Below are 19,609 nucleotides of genomic sequence, written 5' to 3'. Positions count from 1 at the left end.
AGCCTATTTGTTGTCCTCCAAGCAAACTCAGATTGATTGGGCTCAATGGTAATCAATTAATCAAGGAACAAGCGTTTATTAATACCACAATCTACTATGTGCTAGGCACTAAGTCAAGCCCTGGGAATATGAAAATAAAAGGAAAGCAGTCCCTGACCTCAAGAAACTTACATTCTAATGGAGGAAATAGCATGTACAAAGAGAGATATATACAAGACATAATCAAATCTAATGTAATCTTGGAGGTGGAAATATTAGCAGTTGTGGGATGAGTAGGTGGCACTTGAGCTGAGTCAAGAAGATTTAAGTGAGGAGAGAAAGAATTCTAGGCACGAGCCAGTGGAAAGGAGATTAGATGGCAGATGTAACTTTGTGTGTGTGGAATAGCAAGGAGGCTCATAGGGCTGAGCCAAAAATAGTATGGACAATAGTAGTGTGTAAGTAGCCTAGAGAAGAAGGAAGGGGTCATTGTGAAGAATCCAAAATGCCAAAGTAAGGATTTTTCCTAGTTGATCATAGAGGTAATGGCGATCCTCTGAAGTTTATTGAGTTGGGGAGGGGGTAGAAAGGTAAGGTGCCATGGTCAGAAGTGTGCTTGGAGAAGATAATTTCAGTAGCTGTGTGAAGTGAGGAGACTTGAATCAGGGAATTTGTGACCACCCCTGTTAACCATCCTGTATCTCTTTAATTATTCATGGCTAAAGTCTTTGCAAAGGATGATATAATCCAAGTCTCCACTTTCTTCCTTCTCATTTTCTTCTTAACTCTCTAAAGCTGGTTTATGATGTCATCAATCAACTAAAATGTTCTTTCCAAAGTTAGTAATGGGCCCTTCGGTTCTATTGCACTGAATCTTCATCCTTTCTTGATCTGTCTGCAGCCCTTGACCCCAATGATCACCTGCTTCTCCTCCATACTCTCTTCTTTCTAGGTTTTGGTGGAACTTCACTCTCCTGGCTCTTTTCCTACCTGTGTGGAAGCTCCTTTTCAGTTCCCTTTGCTAGGTCTTCATCCAGGGCCTGCTTATGATTCACGAGAGTCCCACTGGGCTCTGTCCTGGGCCCTCTTCTCTTCTTCTTCTATACTAATTCACTCGGTGATCTCATTAGCTCCCATAGATTCCATTTCCATCCCTATGCTGATGATTTCCAGATCCATTTATTCAGCCCCAGCATCCCTGCTAACCTCCAATGTTGCATCTCCAGTTGCCTATTGGATATCTCAAACTACTTGTCCCATGAACATCTTAAATTCAACATGTCCAAAACTGAACTCATTATACCTCTCAATACCCTCCCTTCTTCCCAATTTTCCTATTATTGTTGAAGGCATCATCATTCTCCCAGTCACCCAGGCTCACAACCAAGATTTTGTTAAGGACTCCCCACTCTCTCAGCCCCCATATCCATTGTGTAGTCAAATCCTGTCATTTCTACCTTTGCAACATCTCTCAAATACACCTTCTTCACTCTTTTGATACTGCCACCATCCAGGTGCAAGCCCTCATCACCTTGCCCCTGGACCATTTTTATAGTCTGCTGGCTGGACTCTCAGCCTCTCATCTCTCCCCATTCCAGTCTATACTCTATTCTGCTACTAAAGTAAAATTCCTAAAATGCAGCCAGGTTTGATGGTGTCATATTCCAGCCCCCATTCAATAAACTCCAGTAGCTACCTATGACCTCTAGGTTCAAATATAAACTATTCTAGCTTTTAAAGCCCTTCATAACCTGCCCCCCCCCCACACACACACATATACACATTTCCAATCTTCTTATATGCTTTCTTGTACTCTGTAGTCCAGTAACTCTGTAATCTTTGCTATTCCTCACACAAACTCTTTCCAGCTTGGGGCATTTTTGATGACTGTCCCCCATTCCTAGAATGCCTACCCTCTTCATAGTTACCTCCTGGCTTCTGCGGCTTCCTTCAAATCTCATCTAAAATCTTGTTTTCTATAAGAGGCCCTTCCTGATCCCCCTTAATTCTTTTCCTCTGAGATCATCTCAAATTTAGTGTGTACTTTTCTCATTTGTACATAGTTGTTCACATGTTTTCCCCTCCAACAGGTCGTGAGCTCCTTGAGAGCAGGACCATGTTTTGCATTTCTTTGTCTTCCCAGCACTTACTTAGCACAATGCTTGACACATAGTAGGTGCTCAATAATTTGTTTATGATCTTGACTTGATTTGTCCTCAAGGAGCTCACATTCTATCATAAGAACCATGTGCAGAGATAAATAATGCAAAATGTTTGGTCTCATGCCTTTTCCACATGACAGCCCTCTAAATGCTTGAAGTTAGCTACCATGACACTTTGCCATTTCTCTGAAGCCACTGATCTTTTCAGACCTCCTGATCTGATCAAACTCAATCAATCAAAACTGGAGCATGTTTGTGAAAGATCTTAGGCTCATAGAAATCTACAACTGGAAGGAACACAAAAGAAATTTACCCAAGCTCCTCATTTTGGAGGTGAGAAAATAAAGGACCAGAGATTTTCTGTCACTTATCCAAGATAACACACACATTCAGTAATAGATCTCCTGACTCCAAACCTAATACTCTTTCTTGCCAGTCCAGAGTCCATTTTCTAAGTATTTGAATGTTATTTTTTTTTCTTGCTAAAAGAAGGCAACATGCAAAGTCGGTAACCAGAAGCAAGGCCATCAAAAATCAATTACTCTTACAGCTTCAGGAGTTTCAATTTTCTGAGCACAACAGTCTTTGAATAATGCCCTGCAGATAGGACTATATTTTTTATTAGATTGCAAACTCTTCCTTGAAAGAAGTCTGTTTGATAGGTATCTCAAGTATCTTATCCTGTACTTTCATGATCTTCACAAAATAAAATTTTATTATTTGGTTGGGTTATAGATCAGTTTAAGAATTTACAGATGATTAGAATACAAATGGAGAATGAACTTAACAAATCAAATAGAATCTTAAAAGGCCATACACTAAGATGATTTAATTTGAGGTATTCAAATATTGAAATCAATCAACAGGGATTTTAAGTAACTATTGGATTCCAGAATTATGCTAGGCCCTGGAGATATAAAGACTAAAATGAAATCATCCATTCCCTCAGGGTATTCTCTTTCTATTAAGAGAGAAAGACAACATGTGTATATGTGTTTCCACAAAATATGTGCATGCCACCCAAGGCCCTGGACTCATCCAGGATTATGGGGTCATGTGAATTTGTGTTAACGGGGGAGGGAAGTGATATCATGGTTTCAGGTTCTCTCTTGACTCATGCCCCACCTGGAAATTTCCAAGGAAATCTCTAAGCAAAGCTTCAGGATGACTCATGTCTATGGTTTCACTCAAAGTGGGTAATGAGCTCCTCGACTCCCACACAGATAGTCAATGTATGACATGGGCATCAAGTAGAGATGGTCTTTATTTTCTTTACTACCGAAAATGCAAAATGATGAGATGAGCAAAAGAACTTTCAAGTGCTCAGAAACAAATACAGGAAATTTTTAAAAAGATATTCAAGTGGTCCATTAGGCTCATTTGCCCTTTTCTGGAAGACCAAGACCTCTGTCCTACTGCTGAATAGCTATTACCTGATCCTCATGTGAACACCCCCTCCACCAAGGCAGATGGGCAACTCGTCTACAACTTTGATTTAGGGAACTGACTGTGGCTCTGAGATGAGCCCGAGGTAGTCAGGTCTTATGTGTCAGAGAAAAGATTGGAACCTGGGTCTTCTTAACTCTATGACCAGTTCTGGATCTAATAGGTCTCATTGCCTCTCAAGGTCAAATTTAATTGAAGTGAATTTATTGTCCTATGCCTAAATTCAAAGCTTCAAGCCCAGAATGAAGGGCAGGATGCAGAGCCATGTAGACAGATAACCCCTTGTGGAAAAAAGACCCAGGAGTTGTGGAGGTCCATAAATTTAATCTAAATCCTATATCAGTTACTAGTCACAAAGCTACAAATATTTAAGTGTTTGCTATGTGCTAGATAGTGTACAATATGGCTGAGTGGGCACAGAGTTGGTCTCTGAGTCTCTGAAGACCTGGCTTCAAATTCCTACTCTGACATGCACTGACTGTGTGACTTTGGGCAAGTCTCTTACTTCGAAGTGCTCTAGGCAGCTCTCAAAGACCATAAGTTGCAGAAGTATTAACCTACACTAGAATAAGGAGCTTCCTTACCCTGGAATTTCCCATGACCTATATATCCCTGAATCTCTACCCATGTGCCAAAAATTGTGCTAAATGTTCATTATATAGTATTAATAATAATAATAAATAATTCAAATAATAATTTAATAAAAATTAATAAAATAGCAACATCAGAGAGAATTTATATAATACTTAAGGCTTACAGAACACTTTATACATGTTATCTCATCTCACACTCATGAATACTCTTCCATGTTGGTGTTATTACTGTTTCCCTTTCACAGACAATAAAATTGAGTCAGGGAAATGTTAAATTACTTGCCTAGCTAGTAATTTTTCAATGTATGTTTTGAACCCTGGGCTTCCCAACTTTAGGCAAAGACAGTCTCTACCCTCAAAGAGCTCACTTTTTAAGTGGTGAGACAACATGTAAATAACTAGGTCCATGCAAGATATACTCAGAGTCCATGGAAAATAAACTCAAAGGAGGAGGTTCCTACAGTCTAGGGTAAACACCTAACCTATCACATCATTTGTGAAGCAGGGGAGGGGTGGACAAGATAGTGTCTAAGGTCCAGCTTTATGATCCACTGGGTGACATTCCAACCCAAAAAGCCTCATCCATCTTTGTCTACACAAATAAAAACCTAACATCTAGAATGAGATGTTGTTATTCCTCCACTCACCTCAGCCCTGGACAGACCACCTCTGTAGTATTGTGTTCAGGTCTGGAATCAAGCTTTAGAGGGGACATTGATTAGCTAGAGGGTGTCCACAAAAAAATAAAATGATAATGCTGTAGGGGATCAAAGTTAATCCATGTGAGGATGAGTCAAGGAACTTTGAGCTGGTGAAGAAGACTTAAAGAGTCTTGAAGGATTTGAAGGGTTGTCTCAGAGATTAGCCCTGTTCTGCTTAGACCCAGGGACCAGAACTAAGAGCCCTGCATGAATATTGCCAAGAAGTGGATTTAGATTTGATCTCAGAAACAGACTTCCTGATAATTTGAGCTAGCCCGAAGTGAAATGTACTGCCTAGGGAGGAAGTGATTTCTCTATCATTAAAGGTTGTTAAGTAGAGACTTGCTGACCAGTGGTCAGGAGATGTTTTCTCAGGCAGGCAAAGTCTGAGGAACTGTCCAGCTTTCAGGTGAGTTGGTTCTAATGAAAACCATCCAAAAAACCCATGGCATGAAAGAAGAATATTGCTCTTTATCATAATAGGAGAGAGGAGAGAGAAAGAGAGAGAGAGAGAGAGAGAGAGAGAGAGAGAGAGAGAGAGAGAGAGAGAGAGAGAGAGAGAAAGAGAGAGAGAGAGAGAGAGAGAGAGAGAGAGAGAGAGAGAGAGAAGAAAAAGGAAGAAAGGAAGAAAGGAAGAAAGGAAGAAAGGAAGAAAGAAAGAAAGAAAGAAAGGAAGGAAGGAAGAGAAAGAAAGAGATTCCTCTCATGTTCCAATGAACAGACAACAGGGAGAAGTGGAAAGAGAGCCCATCACAATCCCACTCCTGATACATATGGGCTTTGTGAGTCTGGGTAAGCGATTTAAGTGCATGGTGCACTATGCACCTCACTGAAATCATAAAGATTCAAAGAAGGTGCTGACTTGCACTGGTAGCAGGAGTTTTCTCATCTGAGTTCCCTGGATCAGGGAAAACACAGTTCTAGTCTATAGATCAATCTCTCAAGATTCCAGTAGAACAATGGAAGTTGCGTATTTCTATAGTGACTCTGTAGGGTGAATCCTTTGGGGAACGACCATGGAATCAGAGCTTTAGAACTAGGAGGGACCTCAGAGATAATTCAGTCCAACCCTTTCATTTTACAGATGAAGAAACTGAGGCCCAAATAAGTAAAGTGATTTGTGCAAGGACACATGGCTAATGTGTCACTAATAGGATCATAGATTTAGAGCTGGAAGGGATCTCATCTAGTTGAAAACTTTCATTTGAGGAAATTGATAGGTAAAGTGATTTGTTGAAAGACACAGAGGAAATATGAATCAGAGGTATGTTTTGAACACAGGTCCCTTGACTCTAAATCCATTGCTCTTGAATGGAGAGTCTTGGAAGTTGTGCTAGGAAAACATCAATACATTTTTGATCAACAATTGTGGTTATTGTTGGATTATTCCTAGTGTCATTCCCACCATAATGTGAGATGGACTGGGCATTAGAATTTTCCATAATGTCCACTGGAACTCATGTTGATCAACACCATTTAGGAAAGAGTTGCTCTTTGACCATCATATCTTTCACTCATTTCACCTTGGTGCTTCTCTCTCTAACCTTGTAGTCACAGGTAGTTCTGAGCCATAGAATATGATACAGTAAGTAGAAAAAGAAAAAAATTAATGATGTTACAAAATGCATGACAAAGAATGTCAGAAAACACGTAAAAATAGACCCCAGAGGAGGAGAAGAATTTCATTTAGAGAAAGTTCGGTTAGTGTTGCATAATTTTCTATATTCGAGAGTAAGACCATGAAATGACATTCCTTTCCTTAAGAACATCCTCCATCCTCCCCCACCTCTTTCCCACCCCACACACTCTGCCCTAGCACATAGCCCAATTCTGATTCCATTGTTCCTGAGTCAGGAGCTCAGGGTTATAGGCACAGTAAAAGACCATGATGATTGGGAATCAGATGTGAAATTCTGTGAGTAGCCAAATGTGAAGAAGCAATAAGAAGAAAAATTCAACAGGAAATTTTAAAACCACAGAGACAGCTGAAAGATCTGCTGGGTTATGGCAGAGCCTATTTGTAGCAGAGGCTAGCAGGCTTCAGAGTGGGTGTGCAGTCTTTTAGAAGAGGATGTGATTTCAGCCTTGTGTAAAAGGGAAACATGAGATAGTCAGAATTTCTAAGTTTCCAATGCTAAAAGTTTCCTTCCTGAAGAGTTCCCTATGCTAATGAAGTCACAGGTCCAGCCTCCATTTCTAATCCCTGTCTTGACCTTCCTCCACCTTATCCCCAGATTACTAGTACTACATTTGCAACTGGGTGATTCAGTGGATAGAATGGGAGGCCTAAAGTCAGGAAGACCAGAGATCAAAGCTGACCTCAGACACTTATTAGATGTGTGAGCCTGGCTAAGTCACTTCACCTCTGTCTGCCTCAGTTTCTTCAACTGGAAAATAAAGATTGTAACAGCACTTACCTCTCACAGTTGTCATGAAGATCAAATAAGATATTCATAAAGCACTTAACCTAGTACCTGGCATACAATAGGTGCCATTTAAATGTTAGCTGTCATCTTCATCATCATCATTATTCTGGGTAGCTCTACCATGATGTCTATCTAGCCAGTATCTCAAATTCAATAATTTTAAAACTGAACTCTTCATCTTCTTCTCCAAACCTGCCCCTTTCCTTAACTTCCCAATCACAGTTGATGGTACCACCTTGGCATAACCAAGTTGGCATAACCAAGCCTGAAACCCAAAGCTCTCTCCCACCTGCTATAATATTATCAGGTGCCAAGTCTGGGTCACTTCATTTCCACCAATACTCTTGCATCTGTCCCCCACTTTCCTTTCATGTTTCAGCAAGCCTAGTTCAGGCCCTTGTCACCTCTGCCGTGCATTTTTATAATTCCCTCCTCACTGAGCTTCCTGCTTCCTTCCTTAGTCCTCTCTAGTCCATTCTTCACAAGCTGTCAGAGTAAACATCCTGACATACTATTCTTATCATGTTGTTCCCTTACTCAAAAACCTTCAGTGAATAAAGTTTAGCTAAATCGCCCTGGTATTTAAGGCTGGCCTTCCACAGTCCAACCTACCACGTAAGCGCCACAATCCCGTTTATGTATGTCATCACCTCTCCTTCTCAGGCTGCCATCTTTATTATCCAGCCTTTTGCTCAGTGCTCCCCACACCTAAAACAGATTCCTTACTCATCTCATTGGGTTAAAATCCCTCCTCCCTTCTTTCTAGACCTAAGTGGGATGCACTTTCTTCCATGAAGCCTTCTCTGATCTCCCTGACACAAAGGATCTTTCCATCTCTTAAAAAACTGGATCTTAGACAAATCCCTTCATTGGTCTCATTTGGTTAGACCAAATCACCCATGTGAGGTCCCTTCTGCCCTCAGTCTATGATCCTGTGACACACCTTCTTCTTTGGGAATGTTCACTTTCTACCTATATTAAACACATTTGTGGATGGGCTTTATTCCTGCTCTAGACTGTAATGATAGAATCAGAAGATATAACAAATATAGTGATAACTAGTGTGTATGTACATATATGCATATGTATGTACACATTAATATATTTATTGAAAGTTTACCAAGTGATGATGTGTGTGTGTCTGTGTGTGTGTGTCTGTGTGTGTGTGCGTGTGTGTATCTGACCCTCAACACCTCTGTAAGGTAGGCGCTATTATTTTACAGATGAGGAAAACGAAGTTGAGTGACTTGGCCAGGGTCCGCACAGTTAGTAAATGTCTGAGGAAGGATTCAAACTCAACACTTTCTGACTCCAGGTCCATCGCCCTATCCACTGCACTACCCAGCTGTCATGATTTAGAGCCAGAAGGGACCTGAAAGCATGTCTAGTCCAGCCCCTGAGTTTTCCAGATGAGGAAAATGTGGCCCAGAGATTAAACAGTCCTCCGAGTTCAATGAGGCAGCAAGTATTGAGCCAGCCTAGTTATTAAGCTGTGCCCCGGGGCTCCAAGTTCTCCACTCCCAGGGTGAATTCTTTCCACTGACTCACTCATGTTCTCTCAGGGAAGGAGCTGTAAGTTTCATCTGGGTATCCCAGTGCAGCAGCTCCCATGGAGAAGGCAATTTTTAGAATCCACATCAATAATGGACAGCAACCATGGTGATGAATGAATAATAAAGTTCATTCACTTAATGCTTATGCTGCCTTTTTCCCATTCATGATGCTCCATCTTCAGTCACCATGCCTGAAATAAACTCTCTCCTCTTAGCATCTCTAATCCCAGCTCCCTTCAAAGCTCAATTCAAGCCTTACCTTCTCCATGAGGCCTTTGGTGATCCCTGCAGCTGCTAATGCTTCCCCCTACTCACACAAGCATGCGCGCACGCACACACGCACACACACACACACATACATATACACGCAACCTCATTTTGAACATAGGTACATGTGTACAGGAAAGCAGCACAAATGTAGGCTCCTTGAAGGCAGGAGCTTTTTCTTGTCTTTGTCCTCCAGAGCCTAACATAGTGCCTAGAATACAGCAGCCATTTAATAAATGGTTGTTGATTGACCAGTAAATGAGAACTGCACCAATCAGTATAAAATATGATCTGTCACGTTCATGACATTTTTACAACTAAGGAAACTGAGGCATACAGTCAGTCAGCAGTCACCAAACATTTATTAAGCATCTCCTATATGCCAGGCTCTCAGCTGAGATGAAGTGGCTTACCCAAGGTCACACAAAGAAGTGCTGCCCTTAGTATCTTGCTTTCTGAACACACATAAAGGAGAGAGAAAGAGATTTCCATCTTTTAGATTTTCATTTTTATCCAAAGATGTTCTGCTATCAAGCAAGCAAGAAATATTTATTAAATGCCTACTATGTGCCAAGCACAGTTTTGCTCTCTCTGTCCAGTGCCAATTCCAATCTGGCTCACTAAACTCCATGTTTTTTTTAAACCCCACCATCTCCATACCAATTTAAGTCACATCTAAATAAATTGGCCCTTTCACCCGAAGAAGAAAGCATTTTTCTATAAAAAACCTTTTATAACTCAAAACATTTTTATTACCTGCCCAGTTTTTGAAATGTGAAAAACTATTAACTAGTGAAAGTCACAATAACTATAACCATTAATGGCCCTCCTCTAATTGACTATTAATTATATTTGCTTTTTCTAACATCCTACAATTACAGCCAGCTCAGAAATGATTCTCACTTCTTTATTCAAAGCATGAATTTTGACAGACTCATTAAAAAAGACTTTCTAAATTGCTCACCAGTCTGTGGACCTCCATGACTCAAACTCAGAAGTTTCCCATCTTCTTTATGGAATTTCTCTTCACCTGAAATGTTTGCTCATCTCAAATTTCTGATCCAGTGATAGGAGGTGCATATGCCACTTTTATTTTAAGGTCTAGATCTGTTGTTTTATTGAAATGGAGACCTCTCTGCAAATACCAATAGCCCACTAGTCAATCCTGGATAGTCTTACCTAGTGGCATTAAAAGACTGTGATTTGTCACATAACCAGTGGTGTGTCAGGGAGTGTACCGAACCAAAGTCTTTCCTGAGGCTGACTTTGTATCCATTGGGTCCTGCTGCCTCAATATGCAGAATGTTTTGTTTTGTTTTTGAAATAAATTATAACTTTTTTTAGGAGATTGAGGCACATAGGCTGGCTTGATTAGTCATTGGGAACAATCACTTGACAGTAGCTGCTTGAGTTCCCATTGTGTGTGGAATTCGTGCACATAATGTGTCCTTCATAATTTAGGCTCCAACTGGGGAGATGAAACAGACAAAAATGAAGATGTCTTAAGAATGCGCATGGAAAAAGTGGGACAGGATTTTGTTGCAGGTTCTCCTAGCTCAAGCCTGGGGCGGGGTGGGGAACGTCATGCATGGGCCTCGATGCCTGGGAGGTGGGGGAAGCCAATATGGCTTCCAATCCTGGTGTCTGCTACTGCTACAATTTTCCTACAATCTCACATGCGGCTGTGCCCCACAGAGGTACTCACTCAAAAGCCACAAGGGCATCAGGAGATAGAGAGTCAGCTTGAACTAAAATGGATGGAAGCAAGCCATTAAAACCTGAGTTTGAATCCTGCTTAGGTACTCTTGCCACCAGCATCACGTCCATTTATAGAGTGAGCCCTCTGAGGCTTGCAAAATGCCCTACGTAGGCTACATCATTGGACCCGATACTGGCGGGAGTTGCTCTTCTCTCTTGGTAGGCATTCACATAGTGCTTGAAGGGCCAGCAGAGAGTTTTCCACACACTATATCTCATTGGCACAGCACTCACCATGCCATCACCACATGAGTGGTAGGAAGTGTTATTTTCATCATCATTTTTATTATTCCCACTTTACAAAGGAAGACACCGAAGATTTTTGAGATTAAGCGACTCCAGCATGAGTCACCAAGCTGGTAACTGGCAGAGACAAGGTTCAACCTCACACACTGACTCCAGGTACACCATTCCCTCCTCCATGTCCTGTTGCATTGTTTCTGGTCTTGACTCATTAGAAATCTCCATTGAGATTTTATTGGTTTTTGTTGTTCCTCAAGTATGTGTGTATGACCAATTGAGTGTGACCGAGAGGACACTGAATTGGGAGTCAGGGGACCTAGATTCAAATCTCAGCTCTGCCTTATACCAGGTGAGGGACTTGGGGCAGGTTGCTTACTCTTCTTTGACCTGTCCAATGAGAAGGTCGGGCTAGATGATCTCTGATTTCCTTCCAGCTTTATATCTGTGATTGGTCCCATGAGGCATCTATGGACAGGTCAGACTTCCTTCATGATCCCTTGGCTGACAAGAGCTTTGCTTCTGATATCTCCCTTAAGACTGTTCACTCTCCAACTTTCTCTGCTGACCCTTCCCTATGACCTTCCTAATGAGAACATTTGTTTGAGATTCTGACTTAATCCCTGGATTGTGCTTACTGGCCAATGCCAATGGCTCTGTCCATTAAAGAGACCATGAGGGATCCATAAGAGAAGCAGGACATATTTGTAGCCTACTATTCTCTACTTAAAATGTAGGTAGTACATAGTAACCTAACTCATGATTTTACAGAATTTTATATCTGTACCAATCACATTTTGATGACAAATAAATTAAATATTCTATAACATTGTGTATGAATATGACCCTCCACCTCCAGGCTCTGGACATTCTCTCTGACTGTTCCCTATGTCTTGCATACCCTCCTTCCTCTACACCAACTATTGACCTCCCAGGCTTCCTTTAAATGCTAGCTAGTATCTCACATTCTACAGGAAACCTTCCCCAACCCTCTTCATTCCAGGGCCTTCCCTCTATGGACTATTAATCCATTTATCCTGTACATAGCTTGCTTTCTATATATTTATTTGCATGTTGTCTCCCCCATTAGTGTGGAAGTTCCTTGAGGGCAGGGACTGTCTTTTGTCTCTTTTTGTATCTCCAGGATTTGTCACAGTGCCTGATTCAGAGCAGGTACTTAATAAAACTTCATTGATTGATTATATACATGGCTGGGGCCTAATGAAATGATTATTTAAGACATTATGCTTTTCTTTTCTATGTTTTCATTTCTTTTTCTTCTCTCCCCCTTGCCCATCTTTCATTATGTTCTTATGTTTATGTTGTGGAAAGAGTGGGAAGTTTGAACTTGGGAATAAGCCTCCTTCACACCCTACCTCAGACCACTCTTACTTAATCTCTGTTTGAACTTGGGAGTAAACCTCCTTCACATCCTACCTCAGTCTCTCTAATTCTTAACAAAGGATTTTTTCATCTATAAAATTAGGATGATAATAATACTTGTGAAGATAGCATAATATAGTAGATAAAGAGCTGACCTTGGAGTTAGAAAAAGTTGGGGTCAAGTGCCCCTTCTAATACACATGAGCTGCAGGACCCCTGAACAGTTTTTAAGCCCTCCATGACCACAGGCAATTCTTGAAGACTCTAAATTGCTGATCTGACTTGCTAGAGGCAGTTGGTGGTTAGGTACATAGAATACTGGGCCCGAAAGACCTGAGTTCTAATCCTGCCTCAAATCCTTTCTATAGTTCTGGGTGAACCTGGACAACTCAGTTAATCTCTCTAAGCCTCAGTTTCCTCCTCTGTGAAATGGGGATAATAATAGGACCTACTTCCCCAGGTTGGTGGGAGGATAGCATGAAATATGCAAAGTGTTTTATAAACCTTGTGGCACTACATGAATGCCAGATATCATCGTTGTTGCTGTTACTATTAAAAGGAATTTCTTCCCCAGTTGTTTCCTCCACCAATGAAATTGCGGCAACTGTGCCTATAGGCATTACCTCAAAGGGTCGTTGCAAAGATCAAACAAGATCGTGAGATTCCTGCTTGTACACATGGCTGCTCTTGGCAGGGTGAGGTGAGGTATTACTTTGTCCAGATTTTTCACGTCATAACAATTGGCTGACATTACATCATGCAATGGGAAAGTCATCCAGGTATTACTCTCTGAGGACGCTGAGGTTCAGAGAATTCGATCTGTCCATGGTCACACAGCTAGGAAGGGTCCGAGCTGGGATTGGAACTGAGGGGCCTCCTGATCCCAAGTCTTGTGTCTTACCCATGATGCCAGGCTCTTCTCCAGCTCCCCTAATGACTGTCAATGAAATAAACATTTCTTTTTGATTTTCTCTTTGATATATACAAATGTATTATCTATGTGATCTTTGTAATTGTCAACTTATAATCCATATTATTTTTTCTTTTACCAATTCACTTTTTACTAAGCCCATCATCTATTCTTATAATAGATAAAAATCATGAAAATAAAACAATACTGATTACAATGGATTTTAAGTAATACAATACATACAATAGATTTTTAAAATGTGTTAAATATTGAAACTTTTAGATAAAATGATAGAACAATAAAATTTGTTTCCCACTTGAAAAGTATTGTCCTCTTTCATTTTGTCCTAGTAAGATACTATAGCTTAAGAAAAACATTACAAGCTTTAAGGAAGCTCTCTTAAACACCTGATGCTGAGAGGGTCCACAGCTAAGCCTCTGGGTAATCACCCACCTAAGATATAATCTGCATCATTTTGGGGAACGCTCAAATGTCAATGGCAGCAAAGTCATCAGCACACTCAACAGTACCTAAGGCTTTGTTTTGCAATGGTTCAAGCTTCATGTGAAACCCTTTGAAAGACATCTTTAGGTTTTTCTCCTGATTGTGATTCCATCCATGGGAATAATTCCCTCCATTGAAGCAAATCAGAAACTTAGCTGTAGCGTGCAGTCTTAGAGAGTTTCCTGGAGAATGGAGAAGTTAATGACTTGCCCAGGGTCATATAGCCAGTATGAACCAGAGATGAGACTGGAACCAAGTCTTCCTGACTCCAAGCCAAGTTCTGCTCTATCTGCTGTGCCAGTCTTTCCAGGACCAGTAATTTTGTTAACATGGTCCCTCCACCAACATAGATCTCCACCCCTTTATGACTTAGTAGAATGAGGCTCGATTTGGCACCAGGACCATGTAGGTACTGCCTCAGACATTCAATGGCTGTGTCACCTTGGGCAGGTGACTTAACTTTTCTGGTCCTCAGTCCCTCATCTGTAAAAAGAAGTCTTTTCCAGTTCTGTGTCTATTATCCTATGATTCCACATGGTCTTTATGAGTTTCCATGACCAGAAAAAAATGTGTCACCACCTGACCAGACTGGAGATGAGTCTCACTACTCTTATATAAACTCTTTTTAGGGTAATAAGCAAACAAACCAACATGAGGGCCATTTTAATACTTCTTTCTATTTTTACTTTTCCAAATATCAAGCATTTATTTTCTATCCTTACAATTTCTCCTCTCCCCTTCAAATAAATCAATTAACAAGAAAAAAGAAAAATTCTCTGACAAACATATGCAATCAAATTAAACAAATTCCCACATAGGCCCTGCCCCCAAATTCCCTTCTCTTCTGAATTTTAAATCCATTCATTGCCTCCCTGTCAGGAATAGGCAGCCCGCTTCAGCTTTGGGCCAATACAATCATGGTTTGTCCCACCTGGACTAGTTTTTGAGTCTTTCAATGCTGTTTTTCTTAACGATCTTATTTTGTTGCAGAAATTGTCCTCCCGGTTCTGCCCCCTTTACTCGGCATCACTTTTTTCAAGTCATTCATCTGAAAATGCCATGATCCAATCCCATCCTATGCCACTGATATACCAAAATCTGTTTAGCCATTTGCCATAGTCAAGTATCCCTCTCCTTTAGTTTTCCAGTCTTTGCCAACACACACACACACACACACACACACACACACACACACACACACACACACAGTGTTATAAATACTTTGGGGCATGTGAGTCCTTTTTCTCTTTCTTTGATCTCTTTGGGGTGTATGCAGAGGGATCATCCTCGAAGTCTTCCCCCTCGACTAGATGTACAGAGTCAGTCCACTCATATCAGAGGCCAGTGTCATCTCAAAGCTATGAGGAGGCATCCATCAGAAAAGGACCTCAGAGGAGGACAGGAACCCAGGGAGACAACTCTCAAATTTTGCTTAGAACACACAAATCCTTTGGCCTGACTCTGCCCTGAGGCTCTTCCACTAGTGAAATTAGTCCATTAGGAGCTGTGAGTACAGAGATTAGATAATTACTCAGAGATTGCTTCCTTCTTAGGAAGGTTTCCCCGTGGAAGTAAATTTAAAGCAGGGTAATTGACAAAGAGCATAGAGTCACTGACAGTGATGAAGAGACCCAAATTCAGAATTCTTATTTTACAAATGGGAAACTGAGGCACAGAGAAATTACACGATGTGGCTAAGGTTGAAGAGGTAGCATGTAGCAGAGATAAGAAAGAATCCAATATAGATCCCCTGAGTCCAAACCCAGAGCTCTTTTCATAACATTTTTTCCCTACCATTGACAAAGAATATTACCCACTCTCCCAACAAAGTGACGGATTCAATATTCAGAATAGACATACGTTTTTAGACATAGCCAATGAAGGAATTTGTTTTGCTTAACTATGCTTATTTGCTATATGGGTTTTCTTTTTCTTTCTTTTCAGGGAGGCATAGAAGGGGGCAGAAAAAAAATATTTGTTAATTGAAAAAAGTAAAATTTAAAGCATAGAAATGGAAAAAATTGTGAGCTAGAAAACTATCAAATGTATCCTGAAACACAAACCAGCTGTTCCCATCTTTCAGCAGCCACTGGACAACATGATCTCATTCTTGGTGAAAATTCGAGCCCTCCATGATTGGAGAGCCGTACTCAGTAAATTTTGTGCTAGTGCCTGGCATTAAAAATCCACCAGGTAAATGCTTGAGTATTCATTTGCTGGTTCCAATCTTGGTGTGAGTGCTTGGTAAGCAAGTCCTAAAGTCTTACTGTCTAAGGAGAGAGAAGGGTCAGGCCTGGCTTCTTGATTCTATTGGTCTAAGGAACTTCCAGATCGGGAAGAACTTGAACTAAGGAGGAAGATCATCATCATCATCATCATCACCACCACCACCACCACCACCACCATCTTTGCATCTCAGGATCCTGGAGAGGTGCCTGAGGCCATTAAGGGGTTAAATGACTTGGTCAGAGGCACACAACCAGTTTGTGTGTGACATGGCTTCTGAGCCCCGGTCTTCCTGCCTCCTTGCCTGGTTCTGTCTCTCATACCATTTGGGCTCTTTCTGATGGCAAGAAGCAATCAAAACAGGATTTAGCTTCCTGTGGCATTGATGTCTTTCAATTTAACCAGCATCTATTAAGCACCAATTAAGGACCAATTACGTGGTCCTCACTACGCTGGCTTCTCTGTATTCAGCACTACGTCTCCCATTTGCCCTGAATGTCCTCCCTCCTCATCTCTGCCTCTGGGAATTCCTAACTTTAAAGGTCAACTCTTATGCCACCTCCAACAGTCAGCCTTCCCTGATCCCTCCTAGCTGCCTGTGCTCTCGCACCCTCAAATTATCTTGTACTTACTTATAAAAGCTATATCTCTTACTTTTACTTTTTAAAACTTGTTAAAACTTTTTTTTACTTTATTTTAACTTTCACTTTTACTTGTAAAAGCTGAATCTCTTCACCTTCTCCCCCCCACCCTCCCACCCCAGGAGAATGTAAGGTCTTTGAGGACAGCGTTTTTGTTTATTCTAATCTATCCCTAGCACCTAGTATCCTGCATTGCAGAGAGTAGGTGCCTCATAATGTATATCAGATTGTGGAAATATATGACAAGGGCAAGGCCAAAGATGGCATGTAATAAAAGGAGGTTGAATTATACCATCTCAATTATCTTCTAACCTGAGAATGTATGATGCTATAAACAGAACCTTGTAGGTTTTGAACATAGTGAGCATGTGAATGGAGCTACACTTGACAGAAATGGGAATTTTGAAAAATGGGAGTCATTCAGGAGAGGAACTGATTCATTTGGTTTGACATATCCAAGTGGAGATATGCTAAAGAAACTTGTAATATGGGATTAGAGATCAGATGAGATTTATTTATACATTTATGCTAATATATACATATATAATATATGGAGATTATGAATTACATTTTTGCATCATTGAATTTGCTTGCAAATTAAGCATATTCCAATTGCAATCTAATTAATGGTTATTTTCCATTTCAGCAATTGTTCAACTGTCAAGCTCTCCGCAAACTGAGTATCCCAGATAATGACCTTTCGAATCTGCCAACCACTATTGCTAGTTTAGTTAATCTCAAAGAACTTGACATCAGTAAAAACGGTAAGGGTCTTGTTTCTAAATAACTTGTTGGTTTTTTTAAAAAATTAAATGTTTTTTGTTTCCCTAAGAACTGCCTTATAACGATTCTCCCAAGCTGGTCGAGCGCTATTCTTTGTACTTGTATCTCAAGTGCCTAACAGTGCCCAGCATGAAGGAAGTGCTCCATAAATGCTTGTTGATTGATTGGAAATGTCTTCCATTTTTAGATCCAATATTCTCATGCATCACTTATAAACTAAAATGATCATGACTAAACAAAGACATGGAAAAGGTATGTTTTACTGCTTTAAAGACTTGTCCTAGGACTTTGAATGGGGATACTAGGAGTGAGCTTCCTAACATTACCTCCTCCAGCAACTTTTCCCTCTACATGTAGCATCATTGATATAGAGCTTTGAGGATCCTGAGGGCAAATCTAGTCCAACCTCCTTATTTTTACAAACGAGGAAGTTGAGGCTCAGAAAGTGGCATAATTTGCCCAAGGTCATAAAAGTAGCTAGGTAGCAGTGGATAAAACGCTGAGCTTGAAGTCAGAAAGACTCCTCTTCTTAACTTCAAATCTGGCATCAGAGAGTTTTTACCAGTGTGACCCTGAACAAGCCACTTAACCCTGTCTGCCTCCATTTCCTCATCTGTAAAATGAGCTGGAGAAGGAAATGGCAAACCACTCCAGTATCTCTGTTAAGAAAACCCCAAATGGCATCACAAAGAATTGGATGTGACTGAAAAATAACCCAACAACAGCAAAAACCAAAGTAGAAGCCCCAAAGGTGGAATTTGAATCCAGGTCCTGTGGTTCCAGAGTCAGGACTCTTTGGAGAAGCACTTGGGCTGTCTTTATATCTGACTACTTATAGAGATTGGAGACTGTCTCTGCATAGCTTCCTCCCATTGCTCTTGGTTTTTCCCTTGGTGGACACACAGATCAAATCTAATCTCTCTTCCACATGTCAGCCATCCAAATACTGGACAGCAGCTATCATACCATGCTGAGACTCAATATCCCTAGTTCCCTCAACCACTAGAGGAGAAGCAGAGCAGAGAGAGGACTAGGCTTGGAGTCAGGAAGACCTGGCTTTGAAACTCACTCAGACAGCCACGTGACTTGGGTAAATCATTCCAACTCTCTGAGTCAGTTTACTTATCTGTAAAATGGGGTACAGGGAGGGAGGGAGGGCTGGCCTCAAAGGTTGCTTCTAGTTCTCAACCTTTGATTTGATAACCTGGACTCTAAGCCCTTCCTTGTTCTGGTTGCTCTATTCTGGACACGTCAGGTTATTTGTTTCAAGCCTAAAATGTGGTACTCAGAACTGAATCATAGACCAGCTGTGGTCTGGTCAGGGAGCCGAGGGGCCTGCTTAGCCCTCACAATTATACTTTTTTTTTTCATTTAGTCCAGGGTCATATATAGCTAATAAATCTCAGAGGATAAATTCAAATCCAGGGCTTTCCTAACTCTAAACCTGGCATTCTTTCCACATCATGCCACACTCCCTTAAGACATCAATAGCATTAGATCCATAACTAGGTCAGGACAACTGGGCTTTTACTGTGGGCGCCAAAATTTAGAAGGAGCTGACAATGCTCAAACTTTTTTTTAGCTGTGTAGAAAGAACTGGTAAGATTGAGAGTAAGTAGGAGACCCTAAGGGAGCCAAACCATATGAAATAACAGTCCTGCCTGTAAGACCTGTCACCCAGAAAGCATGTTCATCTGAAAGTAGTGAATAAAGTCTTGAATAAAATGATAGAAGAAATTTGAGAAATGAAATTCTTTCTCATGTGGGCAGATCAGGGAAGTGTTCTTGAAGGAGCTAGAAGCAAGATTGTGCCTTAAATAACAAATGATGATGATGATGATGATAAGTGATGACATTTATATAGCACTTGGAGGTTGGCAAGACCTTTTCCATATACTATCCCATTAGGTCCTCAGAAGAGCCCTAGGAAACAGGGCTGTTAGTAACTCCATTTTGAAGATGACTAAACCAAGACTCAATGAGATCAATGGACTTACCCGGGTTCCCAGAGCATTAAGGCTCTGAGGCAGGGCTAGA

The 19,609-nt window shown here is 40.9% G+C and overlaps 1 protein-coding gene across 4 annotated transcripts in view; it reads left to right on the top strand.

Annotated features, from left to right (window-relative positions):
* The window catches only part of LRRC7 (leucine rich repeat containing 7), a 442,956-nt gene that overhangs the window by 99,857 nt on the left and 323,490 nt on the right, over positions 1 to 19,609 (top strand). For all 4 annotated transcript variants that reach the window (XM_036753706.1, XM_036753704.1, XM_036753705.1 and 1 more), the window contains exon 3: positions 17,436 to 17,553. In XM_036753706.1, the coding sequence (XP_036609601.1) occupies positions 17,436 to 17,553 (118 nt within the window). The remainder of the gene's footprint in view (positions 1 to 17,435; positions 17,554 to 19,609) is intronic.

The sequence above is a fragment of the Trichosurus vulpecula genome, chromosome 4 (assembly GCF_011100635.1).
Source record: "Trichosurus vulpecula isolate mTriVul1 chromosome 4, mTriVul1.pri, whole genome shotgun sequence".
Lineage (NCBI taxonomy): Eukaryota > Metazoa > Chordata > Mammalia > Diprotodontia > Phalangeridae > Trichosurus > Trichosurus vulpecula.
Note: the sequence above shows the minus strand (reverse complement) of the source record. Positions and strands in the feature narration are given on the sequence as shown.